This window comes from Chlorocebus sabaeus, chromosome 8 (genome assembly GCF_047675955.1).
Source record: "Chlorocebus sabaeus isolate Y175 chromosome 8, mChlSab1.0.hap1, whole genome shotgun sequence".
Lineage (NCBI taxonomy): Eukaryota > Metazoa > Chordata > Mammalia > Primates > Cercopithecidae > Chlorocebus > Chlorocebus sabaeus.
Genome location: NC_132911.1, coordinates 120,386,309 through 120,412,967, shown reverse-complemented (window position 1 = coordinate 120,412,967; position 26,659 = coordinate 120,386,309). Strand labels below are relative to the sequence as shown.

General features: G+C 36.8%; 1 protein-coding gene across 1 annotated transcript in view; it reads left to right on the top strand.

The window, feature by feature from the left end:
• Window positions 1–26,279, top strand: part of EIF3H (eukaryotic translation initiation factor 3 subunit H) — a 108,113-nt gene extending 81,834 nt beyond the window's left edge. Inside the window, exons 3-8 of the mRNA XM_008001406.3 lie at window positions 12,308–12,475; window positions 13,972–14,071; window positions 15,281–15,430; window positions 22,243–22,363; window positions 24,554–24,686; window positions 26,008–26,279. Of these exons, the coding sequence (XP_007999597.1) occupies window positions 12,308–12,475; window positions 13,972–14,071; window positions 15,281–15,430; window positions 22,243–22,363; window positions 24,554–24,686; window positions 26,008–26,105 (770 nt within the window). The 3' untranslated portion in view covers window positions 26,106–26,279. The remainder of the gene's footprint in view (window positions 1–12,307; window positions 12,476–13,971; window positions 14,072–15,280; window positions 15,431–22,242; window positions 22,364–24,553; window positions 24,687–26,007) is intronic.
• The last annotated feature ends 380 nt before the right edge of the window (window positions 26,280–26,659 follow it).

Genomic DNA, 26,659 nt, shown 5'->3' with positions numbered 1-26,659 from the left:
TTGGGATACACTGCTGGCTTAGTATCAGTGGATACTACACTGAAGGACAGTTTTTGTGCTGGGTTAGGGGATGACAAACAATCTGAAATAAGTTTAGGGAAAGTAAAACAAAGATAGTCCTTCCTAGGCAGTTATTTATGCTTTCCTAGATGTTTATTTATTTATAGTTGTACAGTTTGTTCCTATCAGTATAGCCCATAGAAGTTAATTCCATTTTAAACATCTCACAGGAGCCTGTTTGCCAATTGCAGAAGATAATTATTTGGCCTGTTTTGTAGCCTTCGGACATCTTTCTGTAGTAATGTTTTTGCCGTCCAATATTCTTTACTTCCCCTATATATACTGTGTTTCACCTTCCTCTAATCCTAGTGGCCCTCCATAGGAAAGTATCTTCATGAGCTTCAGATTACCTAATGACAGCTGGTAAGGCTGATCTCAGTAATGACTTCAAGAGATCTGTGTGTAAAAACTCCAAAAATTTTGTTTGTTTGATGGTTGCTTGAAGTTAGTATTTAGTATGTGACTGTAGAGCTCTTTATATCTAAGGTACACTTCTTAACATAGAATAAAATTTGTCCTGAGAGTATTTCAATAATGTGATAATGTGATATTTTTGCTAGAGACTAACTTCCCCCCAAATTATAAACATATATTCTTCTCAAATGTAGAAGTCTCTGGTCATATCACCTGGTGGGTAAGGGCATGCACAGCTTTGTCTCTTTCTCTACCTTGGAAAGTAATAGTCTGGATCACAGAGTAGTTAGGTGAAACCTCCATCCAGTTTCCCTCATCACGCACTTTGTGTTTTTGGTAGGACGAGAGCAAGGGTAACAGTCACATTCTGTTGACTCTCCTGCTGAAAGCTGGGGTTTTCTCTGAACCCTTGGTCTGTCATTTGTACTTGTCCTGATAGTGTATCTTTGGTGATCTCAGTACTGATCCGTGCTACTTTGTAGCTGCCCCGGAACCGGATTGATAACTGCCTCACACCTAGCCTCACCTCAGCATTCTCCCCACATACTTGTGGGGCATTGGGAGTTCCAGGAGCACATTTGGTTTGTTCTCCATTGCATCTCAGTACTTGTTACCCTTTTAGATCTTGAGCCCCTTTGAGAATTTGGTGAAAGCTTTGGACTGTCTCCACAGTAGTGCATATGCATTTGATTATAGGAAATTCACAGATTTCTTGAAATCCCAGGATAAGGATTCCCGGGTTAGATATTGTCATAACAGGAAACGTAACGTGGCGCCATTTAAAAATACACCATAGGTTCCTAACCTCAGATTTGTTGTTTATCATGGGCTGCAATGAAGGTTTCTGCTTGGTCATTTTTCTTAGCTTGGAATGCTGTATTTCCTGTCCTACGAGTAGTGTTTGGAAGAAGCAGAGTGTGTAGGGAAAGAAGTGAGGAAGTGAGGGAGGACAAGAAAGGATGGATGGAGTGTGTGGTTATAAAAACTTCTATTTTTCTGGTTTAACTAAACCATAGGAAATTATTTGCTCTTCCTAACCTTGTCTATAACTCCTGTCACTTTCCATTCTTGACAGCTTCCACTTTAGGTTGCAGTTAAGGATAGTCTTCAAAAATTATATTCCTCAGGCTTTTATAATGTCTTTTAATACTATTTTTTAAAATCCAAATCATCCTGATGTTTGAAGGTAAAGGAGCTTATCTTTGGGCAGTTGAGGTTGCTAGAGTGGACCCTTCTCCTAAGCAATACATGGTGTATCATAAAGCTGTTTGCTGTATTTAACTGACTTTAGCTCTTGACCCAGTCCCCTGAGTAAGCTGGCATTACTGCTCACTCCTCTTTCCCATCCCCACCCCTGTTCTCAATGTTTTTCTTTTTTTAAACGTCACCTGTTGGGGATAGGGGCAGGAAGCTTATTTCCTCTCTTTGGAAGAGTTATTAATGGAATCAGGAGATAGAAACTTATATGGCACAATGCAATTATATTGTTATATGCACAGTAATAATAGAACACCCAAGATTACCTTTTCTTGAAATCTAATTTCTGTAGCTTGTCTCTTTCTTTATTGAATCTGTTCTTTATTGTACTGAATATAATTAGCTTAGTGTTTTTAGTATCTTAGAAGTATTTTTTTCTCATGGTAGATTGTTTTTTGATCATATTCCTATTTGTACATATGAATTCTGTTTCATGACATGAATGTTAGAAATGCATAGACTTTGATTTTTGTAGTGACACATAAAGCCTCCAGTCCCCCTCCCCATTTTCCTGATTTCCCCCATCGCCAATATGGAGATGAGAAAAGGGGAGCTTGCATAACACTCCGTGGAGACCAAGTTAATCCAGTCCAATTCTACACATATATTTCCTTCTGACCCAGGTGAGTATCATAGTACCTGGGTTCTAAGTAACATTTCTGAATAATAGGTTATGGTGGTAAGTGTTTGAGCTCTTCCTCAGGTTTCCAGTGCACCAAGCTTTTGATGTAAATGATTTCATTTAATCTTAACTGCCTTATGAAGTAGATAGTATCGTGCCCACCCCCTCAGCCCCCACATCCCCCACATTCCCCACATTTTTTCTTTTGGCAACAGAGGAGGCCAGTGTAGTTAATTTTTCGCCGGTCACACAATTAATGTGTGGTAAAGATGTTATTCAGACCAGGTTAGGTGCTTCAGATTCAGAGTAGTCTGGTACCCTATCCTGTTCCTTGCTCCCACAGTTTAGGAGCACTGGTAACCAGGCTATAGGTGACCATGGGAAAATCAGCAAGTTGGCAAGCAATAGAAAACTTTTGTCACTGTGTATGTACGTATGGAAGTATGTATGTATGTACTTCTTTTAACATCGTATACATTGAATAATGCTTTTGCCAAAGAAACATGGGAAAATAAGAGTAAATGACAAAGCAAAAACCTTGTATGATCTCACTCTTTGGAGAACAATTCCATTACCATTTTAGCGTATTTCTTTCCAGTCTTTCTCCTTAGGAGGAGACTGCAGTCCACATTGCTTACGTATTGGCATTTATAGATGGTTTACAGTTTTATATTCTGCTTTTTTCTCTTAGCACCTCACGAGCATTTTATGTGCCATTTAAAATTTTTAGAAATATTCTAAATGATTTTGCCTTGAGGAAAACGAATTCTACTCAGAAGGTAGTTGACTGTTATAAGCTGGGTGGTGGAGAAGTAGTCACAACTGATGGCACAAATCTCCTACCTGAGGGAGAGAATATAGAAGTAGTAGAGTTTGAGGGTGGGGTTAATAAACTCAGTCTGTACCTTTATGGTGTGTGGTACCTATGGGACTTTTGAAAATGCTCATTAAGCAAAGAGCCCTTGGGCTTGTAGGAAAGTTTTTTAAATTGCCATCATCATGTGTTTGGAAGTTGAAACGATTACTTTCTAGGTGAGGAAATTAAGGCCTAGAGAGACAAATGTGTTAACTACCACTGGTTCATTGGACAACCGTATTGAAGAGGGTATCTTTTAGAAGATGAGGCCACTATAGCATTATCAGGCTCCTAGTGCAAGCAGTGCCCAGTAAATGATTTCAGAACAAATAAAGTGAAGTGATTCTGTGAGTCATTTATTATCACCACACTTTTGTGTGTACACTACAAACTGTACCTCCAAAAAGTGATTCATTTGTTCTCTTTTGAATGTTTAGTGCTCATTTCTTATACGTCTTATTCTATTTTGTAAACACGTGGAGTTTGAAATTTACAGATTGTTTCTATAAATTTGATTACAGATTGTTTCTGTAGATAGAAAGAACCTGTTAATTCATTTTGTTAGCCCCTTAATCTTTTTTTTTTTTTGTAAAATTGTGCAGTTTTCTGTGTTTACAAAAGTACTCAGGTCGTTCTCTCCTTGATTTACATTAGAAACTGAGATTTATAGGAAAGGCAAATCAAGCATGATTTTTCTATAACAGAAATGTCTTAAAATAGTTTTCATTGAAGCCCCACGTGAAAATTTCATTTTAGGGTTAAACTAATTTCATTTAGGGTTAAGTACTAGGAAATGTTTTACCTGCTTTAAGATCTGATATTTGTCTCCCTTTGGATATGAATGACCATGTTTTCCTTTTTGCTTTGATTTGGCTTGGAGCCGAATTGTATGTTTTAATCAGAATATCCATGGCCTGATTCACTTTGTTCTGGTCTCTGCCTCTCCTTCAGTTTCTACTTTCTATATTCTAATTTAGATGTTTTGTGGTTCTGGTACTACTTACCACTTGTATCGTTTAATGCAAGCTATCTCAGGTCCTTTGTGGATGGGGCAGAGTGTGCACACATGCACACAGGTGCATGCACACACACGTATACTTTCCCAATAGTTGTGACTTTTTTCAAGTACATTAACAGCAATCACGTTTTTGAAATATTCCATTCTTTGGGAATATTTTCAGCACCTCTGTCCTAACATTAACCTAGTACCTGGGAAATATGACAGGAGGTGTTACTTGTCCTCGTGAAAGAGCCTATTACATAGTGTAATATTTTTTTTTTTGTCTAACACTAAAGATTGTCATTTTGTCTTCTAACATACCATGCTCTTAGTTGTAGCAAGAGGTAGCATTGGTCAGTAAGCTGTTCTTTATGTGAGAGTTCTTCATGGTGAGCCCTTCCAGGTAAATTCAGTTTGTTTGTATAAACACATCTCAAATGACACACAATTAACTTCCTGATGGCTCTCTATCTTCCACTGTGTATATGTGTTTTCATGACCAAGGCCATAAATATATTTATGTATTTCAGATTCATATAACCTCAAAGAAATAAGATCTCATGGTTTTATTTCATGATTTGGTTAAGAAGATAATATAAATTTGTTACAGGATGTAAGTGTTATTTTGTGTGAAGAATCCAATTTGTTTCATAGAAGACTTCTTGAGACACAGGAAAACCTCAAAATACCTGATTTCTAATAATTGTCAAAGTTATTACTAGTTTTAAAGATAAAATAGGACAACAGTGCCTGCCCCCACCCAATTCCCATTCCATTATCCCCCAGCTTGGCATTAAAAAAAAATATTTTTTCAGAATTCATAAACACTTCAAAGAAGACATTAAACCACCCACGATTTTAAAAAATATTTCTGTAAGATTATTAAGAAAGGCAGTATTTTTGTTACTTCTTTTACAATACAACAGATTAGTGTCTAGGTAGAATAGAACTTATATTGGACACTTCATTGTGAAAAATTGAACTGTTACTAAAATTTTTAAGCAGTCACAGGTTGGTATTAATAACATGTATTAATTGAAACGAGATGAATACGTGGTACAGACTGGATGCAGAGAATATGGACGTTTTAAGGAATTTGTGTACTCCATAATTCTTTCCACCCAAAGTAGACTCTTATTTAATTCTTTTTTCAAATGCACATTCTGTTTGCCTAAGTCTACATCTGCTAGTAGCTTTGAATGTTGCCTGAAACGTATGTGCAGCTTGGCAAAAAGTCTGATATGAAGAGGAAAGCACAGAATAAAGTTTGTCTTGTTAAATAATGGCACAGAGCATTCACTGTTCACAGCCTAGTGCTCACTCGTGTCCCGTGTTGCAGCTGGGAAGGAGGCCTCTAATTACATTCTTAAAAGTCCTACTTTGGTTAGCTCTCATGCCAGAACAGATAGGAGGTTTTTATGCATTCCACCTCCCTGTCGTATTTGTTGAGATCATTGGTTTGTTTCTGGGACATTGTGGGGTTTTGTTTGTTTGCTTGCTTTTTAAGCTATTTGCATCTCCTGATTGAGCTTTGTTTTTTTTGCTGCAAAAAAAAAAAAAAAAAAAAAAAAAAAAAAAAACTAGATCTGGTCTCTGTTCAGTCTGTATACCTGTACAGGTCATCTTTGATCTAAGCCAGTATTTAGTTACAAAGTAGTCATGGCACAAGCCTCAAATAGTAACATAGAATGCAGCGTTTTAGGAGTTTGATTATGTATTTGTGATAATTATCAACTGTAGTATTTAACAATCTTTGGTGGTGGTTTTATCACTTAAAATTTTACTGGTACTGCTAAATTATTGATTAATTTAATATCAAATATACACAAGATGTGATTTCTGAAAACCTAGAAATTTGTTGTGTATTTCTCTTGTATTTGTGCTGTGCTTCAATGATTCAGAAATAATTTACTGTATACTTCACCAATAGGAAGTAATGAGGCTCTCAAAATGGGTGGCTGGCTAGCCTTTGGAGTCAGAGTCTGAAGTCATAGCTATGGTAAACAGCTTTTCTAAAAGGATTTCAATAATCATGATTAGCTCATTAGAGTTATTGTGAGAAATACAAAGTTAGATAACATGTGGAACAGTTAGCAGGAAGTCTGACATAATAAGTGCTCACTAAGTGGTAGTTTATTTCTCTGTGCCTAGCTCTACTCTTTCCCTGCAGGCTATGTTTATTTTAGAAATAATTTTATTGTATTTTTAAATAATTTGGATTTATTTGGTAAAATATTAAGTCATTAGATGGTAGATTCTTAAATTGTTTTTAATTTTTAGAAGTTAAATGACTTTGTTCATTAAGAGTTCCCTAATAACATATCTGCAAAACACTTCTTTTTTCTTGATCTACTGGACATATCTTGAGTTTTCGAGTTTGAATAAGCTCCATTTTTAGTTTTCCACTTAATCCTCATCCCAGCCTATCCATCGGTGGCAATTCTTTGTTCCTGTTTTTCAGTGAGAAATTGTATTTCACGAGGGCTTACTTAAAATAATACAATCAAAAAGATGATTTTTTAAAAATGAGGATGAAGAATTGAAGGTGAGAAGAATGCTGGTTAGTTTTTCTGCTGAACTGAAAAGCGTCTACTCTGTTGTCCTTTCCAGTGATCTTCAGGAGCACTTGGATCTCATACTCTTGCTTGGTTGGTTGCCATTGCAACTCCAGATATATATAACATTTAAATGTAAGACAGCATATTATTTTCAGTGTTTTCATATGTGACGGTCAAACAAGAGAAATCCCAACAAATGTGGTTGATATTTGAAAGGGATAGTTATTGGACAGTTCACCTCAGTTAAGACAGATTAGCTCTAGGCACTTTAAAATGGACTGTTTTGCAAAGAGGTTATCTGGAAAAACTGAATATGAATATACTGGTGCTGAACTTCAAGCAGTTATTCAGTGTTGTAAAGCAGGCTTTCCTTTGCTTGGGACATGCGTACCAATTAAAACAATTGCAGAAGTTGAAGAGATTTATAAAACTTCTCATTTTTATAATCCTTCCAAATTTTGTAGCACCAGCTCAACTGCGTCCAAGTGTGACTTTTTGTATTAGTAGTTTCAGTTGGCTTAATAGTAAAGACCAGTTTGTCTTTTTTGTTTGTTTGTTTGTTTGTTTTTTGAGACTGAATCTCGCCCTGTCGCTCAGTGCACTGGTCATGATCTCGGCTTACTGCCAAGTATCGTGCAGTGGCGTGATCTCGGCTCACTGCAACGTCTGCCTTCTGGGCTCAAACAATTCTCCCACTTCAGCCTCTCAAGTAGCTGGAATTAACAAGCGCCTGCCACCATGCCAGCTAATTTTTGTATTTTTAGTAGAGATGAGTTTTCACCATGTTGGCCAGGCTGGTCTCAAACTCCTGACCTCAAGTAATCCACCTGCCTCAGCCTCCCAAAGTGCTGGGATTACAGGCATGAGCCACGGCCCAGCCGACCAGTTTGTCTTTGAAATTTATGTGTTGCATACTACTTTTCCTCAGTGGGGATGTTTGCTTTTTTGTACTAAGAATGCCTAAAAGGTTATTTTCTACTAAGTCCTTCTCTTAAACATTATGAATTTTAAAATAGTTCTCTCTCCCTAAAGGATTATCCTCTTGCCATTCATCTTTGGAAAATTTCTCCAGGAATATTTAGACATTAACTCAGAAGAGAATGTCATTGGTAGAAATTGCTCTTTTGACTTCCATTAAATATGAGAACTTTAGAACAAAAATTGAAGCTTGTCTAACCCTGGACCAACTCTGCAAATTTGCCAATCAGTGCCTGTTTCTTCATTGGTCTGCATTAACACAGCAGTAGGCAACTGGCACTTCGAGTCAAGGAGCCTTTTTTTCTTTTCCTCCTCCTTTTTCCTTTTGTTTCTTTGGACATGATTCTCTTCCTTCTGAGGTGTGAGCCACTCCTGAGCCTTATTTCTCAGGAGTGAAATACCCTCCTTTTAAAATCAGCCAGAAATGTGAGGACTGCCTGCATATGAAGAGGCAAAGAGCATTACCTCACAGTCACCAGTGCCTGTGGGCTGTGACATGGCATCATCATCACAAGACAATTCCAGGTAGGCAGAGGCTTCTCCCCTCCCTTGTTTTGTCTGTTTTGTAGCCAAACTGGGTCTTTTGTGCTCACCTTACATACCCACCCAGTGTAACTCCTGAGAGAAACTAGCGTAGCCACAAAAGCAAGGGTGTTCATCCAGGAGATTGGAATCTGGAACGACCATTTCTTACTTCCTGTGTAAAACTTAACCGGCATGTCATCATTTCACGATTGTTCCCTTGTCCCTACCATAGTCCAGAGGGGGAAATACATGTCAGCTGGTGTGGCAGCTTAGCTCCATTGATGGTGCCTGCCAGGAGCATGGTTTTGACTCAGGTCACTGGGACAGTTGCTGTTCATTTAGTATCCCTACTTAGGTTTACCAGGAAGCTTTTGCAGGAGTTGGCTTTCTACTTTTTGAAAATTTGAATGGGAAGAGGAGGAGAAACTGGGGGTGAAGGGAGAAGGGATTCAAAGAATGGGGACACAGACCTGAAAGTGTACAGAGATAACGCAGTTCACATGGCTGTTTGTGAGTTGTGTCTCTTGTTCCTTGGCTTATAATAAACAGAAACAGTATTATAATTTTTTTTTACCTTATTAAATCAAAGTGAGCTCTTTTCTTCAAACATTGCATTTTTTGGCACTTCATGTGAGCAGTCATGGTGAGAACTGGGCCTGTGTGCACTGTGGTTCATTTCGGAGCTCTAGCATACGCAGCCCCACCTTTTTAAGACTCACTTGCAGACTGTTTAGGTCCTTTCTTTATATAATGCCTCTGAGAGGGCACTTAAAAAAAAAGGTTTTGTTTTAATTTTAAAACTGGGGTGGTAAGTCCAAACCAAGATAGAGAATCTCCTGGCACTTTACGTAGATTAGGCCAACACATACATTGTTTATTAGTGAAATTCTAGTACATTGTACATTTTTGAAGTGATTTTCTTAATTGACCAATCGTTGCTCTTAGCCCCTTTATTCTGATATTTAGGTGATATGAAAAACTCTTAACGACTTATAAATGTGTCCAAAATCTTGCAAAATGTTTTGTCATATTCTAAACCATGGAAGAGGAAATGGAAATGCTCACCTCATTCCTCCTAATAAAGAAGCTGATCTCTCTTTACTCCTCAGTCCCTAGAAATATGTTGGAGCAGTGGTATCTCCACATGGCTATAGGCTTTCTTGACTTTCTTCCCTAGTTGAGGGGAACACTTCATTTTCATTCTTATCCTTATCAGAGGTGCTGCAGAATAGGTAAGACACTGGATAAAGAAGAAATTTGGAAGTTTGCTACTAATCTTGGAGATTTTACCTCATGTATCCTGAAATGCGGTTAGAGAATTTCTTGTATTTGAGGAGAGACTTAGCAAGATTATAGAATATTTTTCAGAGGAATGTATTTTTATTTTAAATCATAATACATGCTGGAAGCCCCTCTAGCTAATATAAAGTTCTTTATTTATAATTAGTATATCCAATGAACAATGTGGAATAATGACGTTTTGACTGGGATTGGGTTCTCAGATCTCTTTGGAGATGGGAAAATTAAATATCAGAGAAGAATTGTTAAATGTACAGCAAGATCCTCACAGGGGAAATCTCAGAGCTGGCATGAGAACCTCAACCTCTATATTCCAAGTCTTTCTTTTCTGCTATTACACGTCGGCAGACTCTAACCTCTGCTTATGTTGTAGCTAAATTGAATAATATGTTTCGTAAGTATTGATTTAAAAAAAAGATTTTTAAAAATCTTACTTATTCTGTCAGTTGCTTAATAATCTCTCCTCTTCCCTTTCCTTTTAAAATAAATAGCAAATTTAGTTTCAGCTCCCATTTTACTTATAATAAACTGGGACTTTTCACTCGTAAATTAAATTTAATTAAAATTTATTAGCCAAATCAGTGATTTTACTCTGATTTAAAAGAATTATGGAATTTCAAAACAGAAGGAGATCATAGCAATGACTCTGTCCCACTTGCCAAATTTATGTGGTTGATGTGAATCTGTTAAACTAGCTGGGGGGGCGGGGTGAGGTTCCTCTTACATGCTAGAGAAATAAAATATGAAGATAAAAAATAATTGGTGTAAGATTATCATATTTCATAGTGCTTTTTCAAGCTATCATACTATGTATAAAATAGATTTCTAAGGTAGAAATGGTGGTTTAGAGTATAGCATAGATTATATGACTTTGTTTTTGTATTTTATTCATAAGTATACAGAAACACTGGCTTAGTATGTAAAGTGTCTGGTGTATTAGTATCACCTTCTCCCCCATACTCTTGGTAGCCTAACTTCCTCTATATTAACACTGGTTTTCCTTTTTATGAATGAATGAGCCCACTTTCAAAACAGGCACTTAAACTGTGTGCATCTTGACAATAGTGTAGCTTCCAGCTCTGTTGCAGCGTTGCCATAGGCTTAAGAAAGTCTCTTCAGATAGTGGCAAAATAACCTTTTTTTTTTTTTTTTTTTTTTTTTAAGCTTTTCTACATAACAACAACAACAACAAAAACCCTCAAAAAACACACAATTCTTGAGCAGTTGATGAGTTGACTGCCATCTTTTAGCATGAGAACTGTAACCTTCCTTGGGATAAGCAGATTTATAACTTCTTCCCCTACAAGTAATGAAAAATCAGACTGTGTCCATCTGAGGAACACTCTTTTATACTTTATGATCCTGAGTCTTGTTGGCTTTGTAAAACCATAGTGCTCTAACCAAAAGAATGACAGATGTATAACTTTTGCTAAAACTTGAGTAAGAATTTTGAAAATGAAACAGGTTTCAAGTTAAGCAAATACATTTACTCAGCATGGTCATGTGTTCATTATAATAGAAAGAGTTTGGGGCCGAATCCAGTGGCTCATGCCTGTAATCCCAACACTTTGGGAGGCGGAGGTGGGTGGATCCTTTGATCCCAGGAGTTCGAGACCAGGCTGGGCAACGTGGTGAAACCCGATCTCTACAAAAATACAATACAAAAATTAGCTGGGTGTGGTGGTACCCACCTGTAGTTCCAGCTACTTGGGAGGCTAAGTCAAAAGAATCACTTGAGTCCGGGAGGCGGAGGCAGCAGTAAGCCAAGATCATGCCATTGTACTCCAGCCTGGGCAATGGGAGTGATACCCTGTCTCATTAATAATAATAATTAATAATAATAATAGAAGTAGCATGGCTATTATGTTGACTATAAAGCTTTCTCCTGTATTATACATTTGTTGTGCATTATTGTGCTATATTGCTTTTTAAAATGTCATTTGTTATATTGTTTTAATCTGTTTTTCTGGTAATGCTGCTTTAATATAGTATACATTATAGTCATTATACATTGTAGTCATTAATTTGACAAAAAGTAAAAGTCACTAAAGCTTTTCATTCTATACATGGTCATTAAAATATAACTTTATTCTAAGGAAAAAATAGTGTCTGTTACTTAACAAAGGAACACACAAACAAGAAAAAATAATTCTTTAAAAAATTTAGCATATGCAGCAGGGGGCACCAGATGAAGGCAAAAATGTATTCTTGTATTTTGAATCAGCTGCAGCCTGTATCCTCTTCATATATAAGCAGTGTGGTTGGTAGTTAATTGTTTCCCCTTAGTTTTCCTAATGGTTTTAGTTTTTCAGCTCTAAAAGCTGTGTTGAACAAGAGATTGATAACTCTTCCTCTTTTATTAATTCAAATGAAACTTCTTACAACCAACCAATTTAGTAATTATACAAATTTTTCTTAAACATTTACTATTTTGAGAGTTTCAAAAAGGGGAGTAGAAGCCACATTTAATAATTCTTTTGTTACAACAAGGCATTAATATTGTGTGTAATACATTTTCTGCAAAATATTTTTTCATTAAATAAAAGGAAACCCGATGATTTAAAAGCCTAATTTTGTTTTGCTTTATATATGAATTGAATGAATTTTAAATCTGGACTCCTGTTCCCTAATGCTAATAAATTGTTATGTAGACATTTGTTTCCAAAAAGGCTTGTTTTTAATGTTAGTAACATCATTAAAAAGTTTTTTCTTTTAATTTCCTATTCCCCATCATCCAGTCCAGTATCAGATGGAAATGATGCGGAGCCTTCGCCATGTAAACATTGATCATCTTCATGTGGGCTGGTACCAGTCCACATACTATGGCTCATTCGTTACCCGGGCGCTCCTGGACTCTCAGTTCAGTTACCAGCATGCCATTGAAGAATCTGTCGTTCTCATTTATGGTTAGTAGGAGGTTTATTATTCTTTTTTTCCCTTAATATTATTACTACTATTTTTGCTTTCTGTCTTTTTTGCCTCTAAGAGCAGTCTGGCAGGCCTTCTCAAGTAAATACCAACCCTGTTTCTGCAGCAGCCTCAGCAGCAGCTCAGTCTAGACAGGGTTTCCTTCTTTCTGTTTATTTTTCTTGCTATCAGAGCCCTGATGTGTACATTTTGGAATGCTGGAGTAGCTGCTTCATTTTTATTCCTCCATCTCCCCTCCCTCATTGAAGGGGCTGGTGGAACTAGACCAGATGTCTAACAAACCCCGATTGCTAGAGTGTCTGGCTCTGTACGTGACTGACCAATCATAATACAGTGTGCCAAGTTTTTTTTTATACCTCTGACAACAGTGTACAAAACCTGGACTGTTTCTTAGCACAAAGATTTTTTTCTTTTCGGCCTATTTAATGGTGTTTCCTCAAGCTCTCCAGACCAGATGTTCTGTGCTGTATCAGAACTGTAGGCAATTTAACAGCTTTATAGCCTTCCCCCTCCCCAAACACTCACAGTTTGCCATATCTGGCAGACTTGCATATAGTTTCCAGCTGAGAAGTAAATGTAACGTCCTGAGTATCTGTCAGAAAAAATACTAATGAATACGATCAATCTTATGAGCTGCCCCAAAATTGTTTCAGTATGTTAACAATTGGATTACAGTAAAGAACAAGTTGTTAAAGTGTACTTATATTGGCTGGAAACATTGCATCATCAGACCTTGATGAATTTTCCACTTGTTTCAATCTATTTTGGTTTTCATTTTATCACCTATTGCAAAAAGTTTCACTGTGTTAAGTTTCAGACAACATGAATGTTAACACAGGTTTTAGGCGAATATTGGCATGCCAGAGCCGTTATCATGCAGCAAGTGCTAAGCTCCCTTACGCATGGAGTGTTTCAGCGGTTAGTTTTGACAAAATTAGTTTCTCCAAAAAGACACTTCTGTGATAGCAGTTTGACTTGAATGGTTTTTACAATCTGTTTTAACGAAGAAATGTGAACAGTGATTATTAGGATGGATAAATTTTGTGTGCAGGGCTATTCATTTTAAGTTGAATGAAGAGCTACCCAAGTATATGCAGTGGATTTTCATGTTTAATATTTATCAGTGATTTCCTAATTATACAAGATGTCTAGAACATATGATACATTCAATTTTCAGCAAGATTACTGGTTCTTGCTGAGGAATGAATTTGAAAATAACTCTTGTATGTTTAGTTTTTGACAGAGGAAATTACTCTATCATAATAAGTAGGATAGATAGAAGTATTCCTGCATTTTCGAGTGCTACTTGCTGTATAGTGGTTTGAGTCCGCTTCAAATTGTGTTCTGGTTGTTTATTTTGATCTTTATTTTGCAAAGATTGTGTGATATGCAACAGAATGTGCCTAGAACCAATGCTATTCAAGCATGGTAGTGACAAAATTCTTAGTAATTTGTTTCTCTTTCCTTGTTTGAGATCCCATAAAAACTGCCCAAGGGTCTCTCTCACTAAAGGCTTACAGACTGACTCCTAAACTGATGGAAGTTTGTAAAGAAAAGGATTTTTCCCCTGAAGCGTAAGTGTTTGGGGGCATCTGGTAAAGGGTTGGGTATTTTTCTGTTAAGATTTTTCTTTGCCACGTCTCTTGAATCCTCGGTTGTGGTGTAGTAATGCTTTTGCCATGTGGACTGTAGAAGTTTTCTGCATGCCGAGTGCTGCTTGCTCTATCCCTTTCTATGTTTAAATTATTCTTTAGGGAATGTCTCATCTGTTGTTCTCAGCAAGGGTGAATTCAGTTAGAATGGGAATTAATTAGCTACCGGATTCGAAGAAATAAATGATTGAATAAAGGGAGGTGGAAAGAGTGATCAGTGGCTGTCAGGTTGTAAGCTCTGTGTCAGACTGGTTGTGAGCTGTGTGTCTTATTTTCCGAACTCTTGTTTAATGAGGGGGTGGGAAAGATATAAATATTTTAAGAATTTGTTAAAGAATGTGGCTTATTGGCAATTTTATGGGTGACAGGTATGCAGAGAATTAATGGATGGAGCTGTTTTGGGATCCTATTTAATGGCGTTGTAATATTTACTTTAAATCAATTAAATACTTAGAATTCTTCCATTTTCTGTTAATTATAGAAATTTTTAGTTCCTGTTGAATCAAAATTAATGGCTTTGACTTCATGCAGGACAGTTCATCTCTAGTTTCCCATTTGGCTCCTAAAAAGTTAAGGTACAGAGAATTTTAAAAGAAAAGCTACCTCATGGACAATTCCTGGATGTGGTAGTTATAACTAAACTATGAGAAACTGTGTTCTTGGCGTGTTCTAACTATTGTATCTGGAGTCTCCTTGAGTGTTCTGCTACTTGTTAAACTCTTAATTCAAGAGGCTTTTAAAATGAACTTTTCAAGAAATAGAGTATTTCTCATTTCTAGCTATTTTAAATTAAGTTGTAGATGTAGGTTGTGTAGCATAACTTACTGTGACGTTTACATTTTAGTATCAGTGAAATTTTAAAGATACCTGATTACAAAGAATGAGTAGTTTCTTCTGCCAAGAATCTTATTTTCTGGGCTTTAGCTCAAATTCAGATCATTTTCAAAGTTACTCAAATGACCTAACTTATGCTTGACTCTGTAAAACTCTAGTTTCTCTACTTTTTTTTTTAAGAGTGTTAATGAAACAAAGATATTGGATAGGGCCTATAATTAGGTAAATTTTATGAAATAGTCAATTTAGCACCTACTTTTGACCATCAGACTAAAGTATTTTTAACATGCTTCACAGTTTGAAAAAAGCAAATATCACCTTTGAGTACATGTTTGAAGAAGTGCCGATTGTAATTAAAAATTCACATCTGATCAATGTCCTAATGTGGGAACTTGAAAAGAAGTCAGCTGTTGCAGATAAACATGAGTTGCTCAGCCTTGCCAGCAGGTAAGTGGCCCTGCCTAATCAAAAGTCCCATTTTTTTAGAACTTTCTGCAAAAGATTCTTTCACATAAACTTTACCTGTGAAACAAGAAAACAATTACTTAAGAACATTTATAGGTTCTTAAAACCTGTAATAACATGGAGTAATAGTCTGGCCTTGTTAGGATCTCAGGGAAAAACGCCAAACTGATCATATGAAATGACACATTGTTTGAATACTAATTGCTCATATTAGAAGAACCCTCTGCTGCCTTCTTTGCTGTATCATTTGTGCTTTGATAAGGTCAGTGCCCATGAGGGAGGGCTTTTTTATATGGCTCAGCTTTATTTCTTGTACACGATCCTAAGAGGCTTAGGGTATTATGTCTGGATGTTTAATAATGCTCAGGAAAAGAACAGAAATGCGTTTTTCTTTTACTGGCTGTACTTGCCCTTGTTCAGAGGCAGACTCTTGCAGTTGTAAAGTTCCAGTTGTTTGAGTTTTCAACTAAAATTTGAATTTTCTGAACCTTATACTGGCTTCAGCTATTTTAGTTGGTGATACGATTTCCTCCAGCATAACTGCCTTAGCTATCTAGTTGCTGAGATAATGTTTATTATATTTGTAAAATGCAGACTGAGGTTTCCAAAAGGAAGTATTGTTCCCTTTGTGAAATTAATGTTTATTTCCCCCTTCATCTATTACTCTTAACAGAAATGTGAATAGAGCCACATGTATAGCTCCTCTTAAATGCCCTTTGAGCGTTATGTTAGTGATTATTTTGTCTATGGTGGAAGGAGGCTAGCAGCAGACCTGTGGAATGAAATTAAATGGTCAGAGTAGGTAACGAATCAATATATGCTTGTTGGCTGAAAGAAACAAGGTGTGTTTTCTTAAGCAACCAGTTTGAAGCAGACTAAATTATTTATCAGATTTCTAGTTATCTTAGAGACTTGTTAAAAAAAAAAAAAGTGTACAGACTTTGTACTTCCTGGAGATAAGGCAAGTGGGATGAACCCAGAAGGGCCAGAGACATCAATGTTCTTCTTCATGCTCTGGCATGGGTAGGACTGTGGTTGAAGCGCCACCTTCCATTGCATTAATTGATCAAAAGGCCACAAGAAAGTCTTAACAGGGCAGGGAGATGGACGATGAATGTAAATGGAGTGCTAAGTAACATAGCCAGGTTGCAAGGCTAATTTGGCACCAAAGAGTGTACTGTTTGACTGCAAACATATATTCATAATAGTCCTTTAATTTGTCTATTTTAGAAGGTCATATTTTTCTTTATTGTTTTTACAAACACACTCGGCACACCTGTATTTAAAGCGTTTAGCTAAGAACATTTTTCAGCATACAAGGTTACAATTTGATGTATTAAGTATATAGTTATATAATAATTTTAAATTTACTGCATGAAAACTTTGCTTACATAATTCATGTCTTCACCTTTTCCCAGGCTTCCTTTATTGAGCATACAAAAGAAATACATCCCTGATGGTGCTTTAACATTGCCAATGAGCCGGTCTGTAATGTCCGTTTGTCCAAAGCAGCATTTATAATAAACAAGAAAATGTTCTGAGTTTGCCCTAGCAACTGAGACCTAGACAAATATTTTATTATAGTTTTTGTCTTCTGTATTTTTATGTAAATGAGGAAAAGAGGCCCCATTTCTTTGCTTTCCACATGAAATTATTGAAAGTGTAAATTGGTGTTCTGTTAGGAGGAAGAAGAATGAAGCAACCTTGAAGCAGTGCGTTTTTGCTACTAGACTCTTACATTGAACCAAATCGATTATAGTATTTTAAAAGAAAGATAACGTTTTGTACATCTCAGTTTTTAATTTCTAACAGTAGTTGTGTGATGATGGCTCAGGCCAGTTGCCATAAAAATTTTTATAAGAAACCTCATCAGAAATCTTTCTTATGCAGGTGCTTAAACTTGGTCTTTCCTTTCAGAGCCTATACATGGGCACTAGTTTCTTTGATGTGACTGATAAATTTGTTCTGTGTGACAACTAAAACATACTGCATTTGCTTTTGTTGAAAAATTCTAATTTTTGATTTTCATTTTATTAGGTAGAAGTTCTAGCAATAGTTATTCCATAACAGCCTTTATTAGTCTTTAAAAATGTGTAACACAGGCGTTCAGCTTTTCACACATATAAAACAATTCTGTTTTTATTTCCTCTTTTAAAAAAAGTAAACTAAGGGTGGGCATCATACATTAAGGATTATAAGCATAAATTGATACTGTAGCCAGAGCAGACTTAACACTTCATGTGCTGGTTCACATCTGTTTAAGTTATCTGTTTTCAGTTCTTTATTTGCTTGGCAATAAAAGAAAAGGCAATGTTACTGAAACTCCTAACAGTTAAGTCCCTGTTTCAGCATCCTAGGTAAACTGGTACTGAAAAGATTCTCACAAAGTTGGTCTTGGTAGTGGTCTGATTTTCTGTCAGTGTTAATTTCTGATGCCCTTTTAAGGCCTGTAGTACACAGATTTGTGTGTGTGTGTGTGTGTTTCTGATTTGTTTTCTCCGAAGAGCATTATCATAATATAAAAGTTATGAAATACGTAAAGTCCGCATATTTGTCCTTGTGGCAGTGTTCTTTCACAATAACTTCATATACTTGCAGCAGATAATAATAGTACTTTATATTAAAGACTTTTCTGGTAGAAACAGTGAGTCTGTTTTAGTAGTGCCTTTCTCATTACTGTAAACAACCTCCAAGAGTTAAGGTCTGGGTATAAATAATAGATTTTTCTCTGCATATGACAGTACCTCTCCTGTGCTGTTATTTTTTCCCTACTGTCACTGCTTTCCCCTTAACCTTCCAGCCACAGCATTGGTGACGATCTTTTCTTTCTCTGATTTCCTTTTGCAGTTAATGACATAAATGACTTAACAACTAATCGTGTAGCTAATGACATTTCTTATACTTAACATAGCCCTTTGGGCTTCACGTTCCTCATTGGTAAAAATGAAAGGATCAGAAATCTGAAGCTGGTGCCCCCTGTCTTCTTGCGTTCTCAGGACCTCATTAGATTGATGTACTCCTTCCTTCCTCATAGATTTTCAGTTTCTTTCTATACTAGTTTTTTTTTTTTTTTAAATCTTTATAGGCTTGTTTTTCCAATTAAAAATTTATTTTTAAATTTTCAACTCTTTAGACAATTTGAAAGAAAAACACTGTGAACATCCATCCATAAACCTTTCATTTAGATTCACCAATTGTATATGATGCCACGTTTGCACTCTATCTACATACATAAACACCACTTTTTCTTTCTGAACCATCTGAAAGTAAATTGTAGACATGACTTTTAACCCCTAAATACTTCAGCATGCATCTCCTAAAAACAAAGACATTTAAACTTGTTTATGTCCCCCATCTCAAAAGAAAACTTATGAAAAGAATACTTTTTGATCTCATGCCATTAGTGTCCCATCTCCTTTTGTCTTCTGCTGAATTTTTCTATTTGTTTCATAATCAAACTTCTCGATAGAATTTTGATGTCACTGTTTCCTCATTTCCCACTGATTTCCCAGTGATTGACGACAGTTTGTAGTGTTCCACCCATTGTATGTAGTAAGACCTCCCTCCAAAGTCACAAAAGACTTTGATGTCACTGCGTCACTGAGTAGTTTAGACTCTTCAGCACGTAATAATGTTGATAAGGCCTTCTTCTTGAGATCCTTTCCTAGGAGCCTGTGAAACTATAGCTCTTCTGGGTTTCCCCTCATTTTCCACAGTGAACCCTCTGCTCATCTCTGTCCGTGTCCCTCAGGGTCTGTCTTCTCACACATGTACTCATGGGACGATTTTGTTTTACTCCTGTGACTTTTAACGCCTTAGTCTAGGACCTTATTTCTCTTCCTCATTACTTTCACAGTTTCCTGACTTCATGTTTTTGACCTTTTCCTCTTTCAAAATTGTAATGATCTTGCTAAATGCAAATTAGATGCTCATGTTACTCCTTTACTTAAAATCTTTAGCTGGTTTCCCACTGTCCTGAGGATAGATTCCAGACTTGTAGTATGTTTTTAAGTCATTGCACTTTGACTGCTGTCTGCCTCTCTTTTCCCCAGTCTTGCCAAATTCAAATACTTAAGTCTGAGTGAATTTAAATCAACTATTTAGAAATTAGGGTAAAACAGAAGCAAATACACTGTATCCAGAGAAGAATTGTTTTGAAGTTAAAAGTGATTTTAAAAATTACAACACAATAAAATAAATAAGAAAGAAGCACTTGATTCCTCAACAGGTGAAGTCATCAGACCATTTACTGGACGAAAGTTATCTAGGTGGTGCCAGGCTGGGATTAAAAGGCAAATTTACGGCCGGGCGCGGTGGCTCACGCCTGTAATCCCAGCCCTTTATCCTTCTCGGTAAATGTAATAACCAGCTGCCAGAAGACTGGGAGTCACCCTCCATTCCTCTCTTGTGCCCCCTAGCAAATAAAGATTGCCTGCTCTGCCTCCAGAATCTCTCTCAGTTCTGCTCACTTTTCTCCATGCTCACTGCCACCATCCTAGTTCAAGTCACCACAATTTCTCTGTGTAATGTCACGATAGATTGTTTGCCAGAGGTGCAGTTTTTAAAATGGAGAAAAAATTGACCATTTAAACCCTTTTCAAACATACACTTTAGTCGTTTTTAGTATATTCACAATGTTGTTCAACCATTACTAGCTCTAGAACATGCTCATCACCCTGAACAGGAACCTAAACCCATTAAGCTGTCATTCCCATTCCCCTAACCCCTGGCAGCCTCTAGTCACTTTCTATCTCTACAGATTTGCCTATTCTGTATATTTTATAAAACAGAGTCCTGGCCAGGAGCAGTGGCTCATGCCTGTAATCCCAGCACTTTGGGAAGCCGAGGTGGGAGGATCTCTTGAGGTCAGGAGTTCCTGGCGAAACCCCCATCTCTATTGAAAATAGAAAAAATCTAGCCAGATGTGGTGGCACATACCTGTAGTCCCAGCTACTCGAGAGGCTGAGGCACAAGAATTGCTTGAGCCCGGGAGGTGAAGGTCGCCCCGCTGCACTCCAGCCTGGATGATGAGTGAAACTGTCTCCAAAAATAAATAAATAAATAAATAAATAAATAAATAAATAAATAAATAAATTTGTCTACCTTCTTTCCCATAGCAGATGTTTTCAAGGTTCATCCATGTTGTGGGGTGTATCAGTACTTTATTCATTTTTAAGGCCAAATAACATTCTACTATATGGACATATAATATTCATCATTTGATGGAATTTTAGATTGTTTCTAGTTTTGACTATTAAGAATAATGTAGCTATTAACATACATGTATAAATTTTTGTGTGAGTATATATTTTTAATTCCCTAGGGTATATACATATTCATAGGGTATATTCGTAAGAGTGGAATTGCTGGGTTATTTGGTAATTTGGTTTAGCTTTTTGAGGAACCACCAAACTGTTTTCCACAGTAGCTGTATCACTTTACCTTCCCACCCCAATGTATGAGTGTTTTCATTTTTCCACATCCTCGCCAACACCCTACAGTAGACTTTTAACTAACCTCCTGGTTTCTCCTCTCCAGCCTATTTGCATAGCAGCAAAATGATCATTTTAAAATTTAAGCAAAATGTTTCGTAAACATGTGCAACTCCAGGGTATCATTAACATTGCAGTTGTGAGGTCTCATTCACAACAAACTACATTGCTGGGGAGCTGTATGGTGCTAATGAGCTTCCCACATGTGCTTGTCTGCTCTTCCTGACCCAATCACTGTGCTCTAGCCATGCCAGGCCTCTTCTTGTTATCAAATCTGCCTAATTCTTGCTCATCTCAGGCATTCAGGACTTGTACTTTCTTTTGCTTAGATTTTTGGCATAGCTGGCTCATCTTTCACTTTCAGTCTGTCATCTCCTCAAAGAGATATTCTGATTGTGCTATCTAAAGTAAGTGTCTCTTCACTTCCCCCTTCTCTTTCTCCTCCATCCCTAATCAGTTATAAGATCAATGAAGATACAGAACATGTATGTCTTATTCACTGTTGTCTCCCTGTTTTCTAGTACTAAGGCTGGCACATAATAGGAGTTTAGTAAATATCTCTTGGCAGTTAATGAATGGGCACTATTCTTTAGAAGCTTGCTATTTTAAAAATATAGTAGCTGTCCAGGCGTTACCATGGTAGGAGGTAAGTTGCAGGCAGCAATCAGTGAATATGCTGGTCATTGTGTCAATCATTACATTACTTTATAAAGCGATGTTGGTAACTGAGCTGCAATAGAAATTTCTGGAGAGAATAAGAAATATGAAAGACTGTACTACAGATTCTGGGAAAAGTAAGAGGAAAGGAGCCTGTTCATCAGGTTTTGTAGAATAAAGGTTACCATTGCTCATTTAAAACCTTCTAGATAGAGAAATCATGTGCCAGATGTCATAATCTGTATGGTTCTTTCCTGTGACTACTGATTTAAATGTTATGGAATGCATTTGGGCAGGGGTAAGTTAATGAAAAGAGTTTGGGAATACTGAACTTGGTGTAAGAAATATGTATTATAGATGGCTCACTAGGTATGTTTCACAGTTCCTACCCTCACATACCTATGCTCTCTCAATAAGAAACTCAGCTATTTCAGGTATCCCTGAGATTATAGTTGGAAGTTCAGTATGGAAAGTTTAGTAACAAGTTGACTCAGATTTTTTTCCTCTGCCCTTGCTCTTGTGCATATGTGTGCTCTCATTCTTTTAGCAAAAGCCAGTTCAAGTTCATATCTTAAAACTGTTTAGAGCAGTAGCAAAGGTATAACTTAAAGTAAGACCTGTCAGTATGTTTACTTTACATTTCAGCAATCATTTGGGGAAGAATCTACAGTTGCTGATGGACAGAGTGGATGAAATGAGCCAAGATATAGTTAAATACAACACATACATGAGGAATACTAGTAAACAACAGCAGCAGAAACATCAGGTTGGTATTGTGGAAAAATTCAACAAACATGTATTTCTAAGTTTCATGTATTTCAAGAGTCATGTTCAAAATGGCCTAAATTATCTTTGGTAAAGCACTGACTGTTAGCTAGTTACTCTATATTATATTTTTAAAAGATTATTATTTATATGGCATGTTCGTAACATGTTATTTACATGTTATACTTAAACATACCTGTGTTAAAAAGAGCTGTTAAACTCAGATTGTAATGCCAAGGTTGTGCAAATAAGAGGTACATTTATTGAGAAAATAGAAGCAAAGAGATTCCAGAATGTCACAGCTCATTTCTTTACTAACTGTAATTGGTATGGCAGTGGCTCATTGTGGCATAGTTAGCAATCTTCAGTTCATTTAAAAAACTGAGCAATTGTGATTAAGAGCAAGCAATTTTGATAGGAAATAATAGATCAACTGCTGTGAAGTAGATAGTATAATACAGACAAAAACCCTGGAATTATCCGAATATTCTCATATGCACACATCTATGGCTTTGGCCATTTAACCTTTATTCATATTGCCTGCAGGCCACATGGTTTTCACAGTTCCTGGAATATTGTATTTGGACTATACTGCTCTAAAGTGTTCTTAGCGTTTGATTCATAGATAAGTTGATTCCAGAATGTTTATCTGTGAAAGTAGTATTTATATATGACTACTCTGTTCATTACAATGTACTTTAAACAGAGCGTTGTTAAATATAGAATTGTAAGCGCAACTAAGTGATTCTGAGAATGTTGTATTTAAATTTTTTCTTAATATCAGAGTTCATATATAATATATAGTGAAATTTAAAGTACTTTGTTTCTGCCAGCTTAGAATTGAGAAAACATATGTAAATCAGTATATATATATATATATATATATATATATATATATATTAACTGAAAAGATGGGAGTGGTTACAAATGTCTGATAAACTGAGGAGGAAAACAATCATCTCAGCTGGATTTCATTTTCCTGCTGGTTTTTCCTGTAGGTGAAGGACTCACCCAGGGTATCAAATTGAATATTTGTTTCCTATGAGTACCCCATAATGAATACAGGAATCTTCACAAAGCAAGTTACTTTCCTTCACTAGAAAGAATTGTTGTTTCCCTTGATTTTCTTAGGAATCCAAAGACTAAATTTTTACTAGCCCACCTTGGTTTCTCATTACCTGACATTTTAAGGTTGTGTATGGGATATTATGTGCTTCACTGTTGCGAGCAGTCGTAGCTATTAGCTCTTATTGTAGTTGATCTATAAGTTTATAGTAAAAGTTTATATATATCCCTACTTTCTCTTCAGCGAATTATAGGAATCCAGAGTTTGAAAGTATTTGAAGCATTATCTGAGCTATTAATAGTATCCATCCTTAGCTCTGGAGCTAAGGTACAGACAATTATCTGTTAAGAGTAGTAACAATAGGCCAAGAGTGGTGGCTCTTGCCTGTAATCCCAGCACTTTGGGAGGTTGAAGCGGGTGGATCATGAAGTCAGGAATTCAAGACCAGCCTGGCCAACATAGTGAAACCCCATCTCTACCAAAAATACAAAAATTAGCCAGGTGTGGTGGTGGGCGCCTGTAAACCCAACTACTAGGGAGACTGAGGCAGGAAAATTGCTTGAACCTGGGAGGCGGAGGTTGCAGTGAGCCAAGATTGTGCCACTACCCTCCAGCCTGGGTGACAGAGTGAGACACTCTGTCAAAAAGAAAAAAAAGTTGTAACAGTAGTGAACATAGCAGTCTGTATTGTTATTTTTAGGTCAATAGGAGTAAAGGTGAAAGAATTTCCAGTGTGGTAGTTCATTATTTAGTCATTAAAATTAGGATGAATCATTTATTACCCCATTGTCATAAATGGTAAAGAAACTCCCTTTACCTTACTAATCATGAGCTTTCCCTTTAAGCCCCCTGTTACTTACATAACTAGTTTTGTTTTCTGAATCATTAGTTATAGACTCTGCGAGCTCAGAGTGAAAACTCTAGACACTAGAGTTTTCAGCAAAGGAATTTTCTTCTACTATTGGCGTATTTAACTTCTTAGACGTAAGTTACCAAATGTTGCCGCTGATAAAAACTGAGGTTGTAATTCAGAGCAGTAGGGTTCTGTTGGTTGTGTAGCGGAAGGACGTCTTTTTTTTTCTCCTCGGAGACATATAACCAAATCATTTTTCCTTTGAATTTCAGTATCAGCAGCGTCGCCAGCAGGAGAATATGCAGCGCCAGAGCCGAGGAGAACCCCCGCTCCCTGAGGAGGACCTGTCCAAACTCTTCAAACCGCCACAGCCCCCTGCCAGGATGGACTCGCTGCTCATTGCAGGTATTGTTGCCCCGTGCAAAACCTGGCTGGTTTTGTTCGTTGCTCAGGAAGCAGAAGACAGTGAGAAATTTACAAACAGAAAAGCACGCCATAAAAGCTAGTATATTTGCAGTAGTTACAAGATGAATTTGAATCTAGCACCTGTAATATCTGAAATCTAAGAACTTGTAAGAGTTTGTTATTTTGTCCAGATCCTTTCAGTGCTTCACCCTATGTTTCTAAACATTTTTGAGATGGCATTATAAACTTTGTAAAATGAGTTCTTTTTCAGGGAAAGCCAGAAAAATTGTTTATAGTCTTAATGCAGAAGATCACTTAGCTCAGTCCTCTTACTATTCCTCTTCCAGCCCTGCCCTGTACAGTTGGTACTTGACTTGAATTTAGGAAATTATTTCCCTTATTTGGACTTAAATTGTGGCAGCACGAATATATTTCTGGATGAACTTTTTCTGGTTATACTTAATGTTTAATACCACCTTTAAGCAGTAGAGGTCCTGTGTCCTGTGCTAGGACTTGATTTTGAATGTATGGCATTCATGCCCTTATTTGGCTATAATCTTATAGAAATGCTAAATGCCATTTGATTCAATCAGACTTAACCTGTGAGAAGATTTTATCAAAGTGAAAATCCTACTCAAAAGCTCATTGGCAGTTTCTCAATTCTACTGATACGTTTGTAATGTGGGAGGAAATTCCAAATTCCTTAACATTTTCTAGTGTACATACAAATTAAATTTGGAAATGAGACACAATTCCTTCCCAAAGGTCCAATTCAAACAGAATTGAAATCCTTATATTTTGAAGAAGCGTGTAACTGATGTAACTGTTGGATGGATTAGATCATTAAAGACATAAAAAGCAATGATGGAGCCCTTTCTTCAAGTGAACTCTCTACTCTTACTCTGTCTTGACTCATAGGAAAACTCCTTAACATATTCAAAGCACAAACTGAAAACCTACCATACTTGTTCACATCTGGGTCCAGTGGGTCTGGCTGGTTTGCAGCTCTGTGATGTATTGTTAGTATCTCCTTTCTATCTGTGAAGGCTAGTCAATGCTGTTTTCTCTGTTTTCTCAGTTGTACAGCATTGGTTTGATCTACTTAGTCAGTCCTTTTGACTGACAGCTCCTTAGGGCTGATAAGCTTTTGAGGAGTAGTTTGAGAACTTGTATTTCTTATCCCTTATGGAAAAATAAACTCTGGATTCAAAACAATATACAGGTGATTCTGTTTTATGCTGATTTTTCTGTTTGACTAGCTTTCTGGATCATTTTACAATTTGTGGAACATTATGGCTCTATCTCTTTCTCAAATGCACAGGCCAGATAAACACTTACTGCCAGAACATCAAGGAGTTCACTGCCCAAAACTTAGGCAAGCTCTTCATGGCCCAGGCTCTTCAAGAATACAACAACTAAGAAAAGGAAGTTTCCAGAAAAGAAGTTGACATGAACTCTTGAAATCACCCCAGGGCAACTCTTGGAAGAAATATATTTGCATATTGAAAAGCACAGAGGATTTCTTTAGTGTCATTGCTGATTTTGGCTCTAACAGTGTCTTTCTAGCCATAATAAAATAAAACAAAATCTTGACTGCTTGCTCATTTGATTTTAGATGTATTTTCTCTTTTTCTCTAGCTTACTTTTGTTTGCTTATACTTAATTTCTGAAAGCTAAAACAAGCCTTGACCAGAAGTTTCACCACTTTTGCTGCCTCTCAGGTGCCACCTTTCCATCCACTTCTCCCAACTACTTATCCCAGCTCCTGACTCAGAGACCCTGGCACCTATTGAGAATTTTTTTTTTTTTTTTTTGAATTTTTATACTTCGCTGCTCCCAAATGAGCACCCCAAGAGATGTCCACGCTTCATGTACTTGCCCAGGAATTCCTTGTCTCCGGACCTGGAATCACCTGGCGTAATTCCGGTCATTCTGCCTTTTCATTTCTGCAGGTGATGGTCAACCAGTCTCCA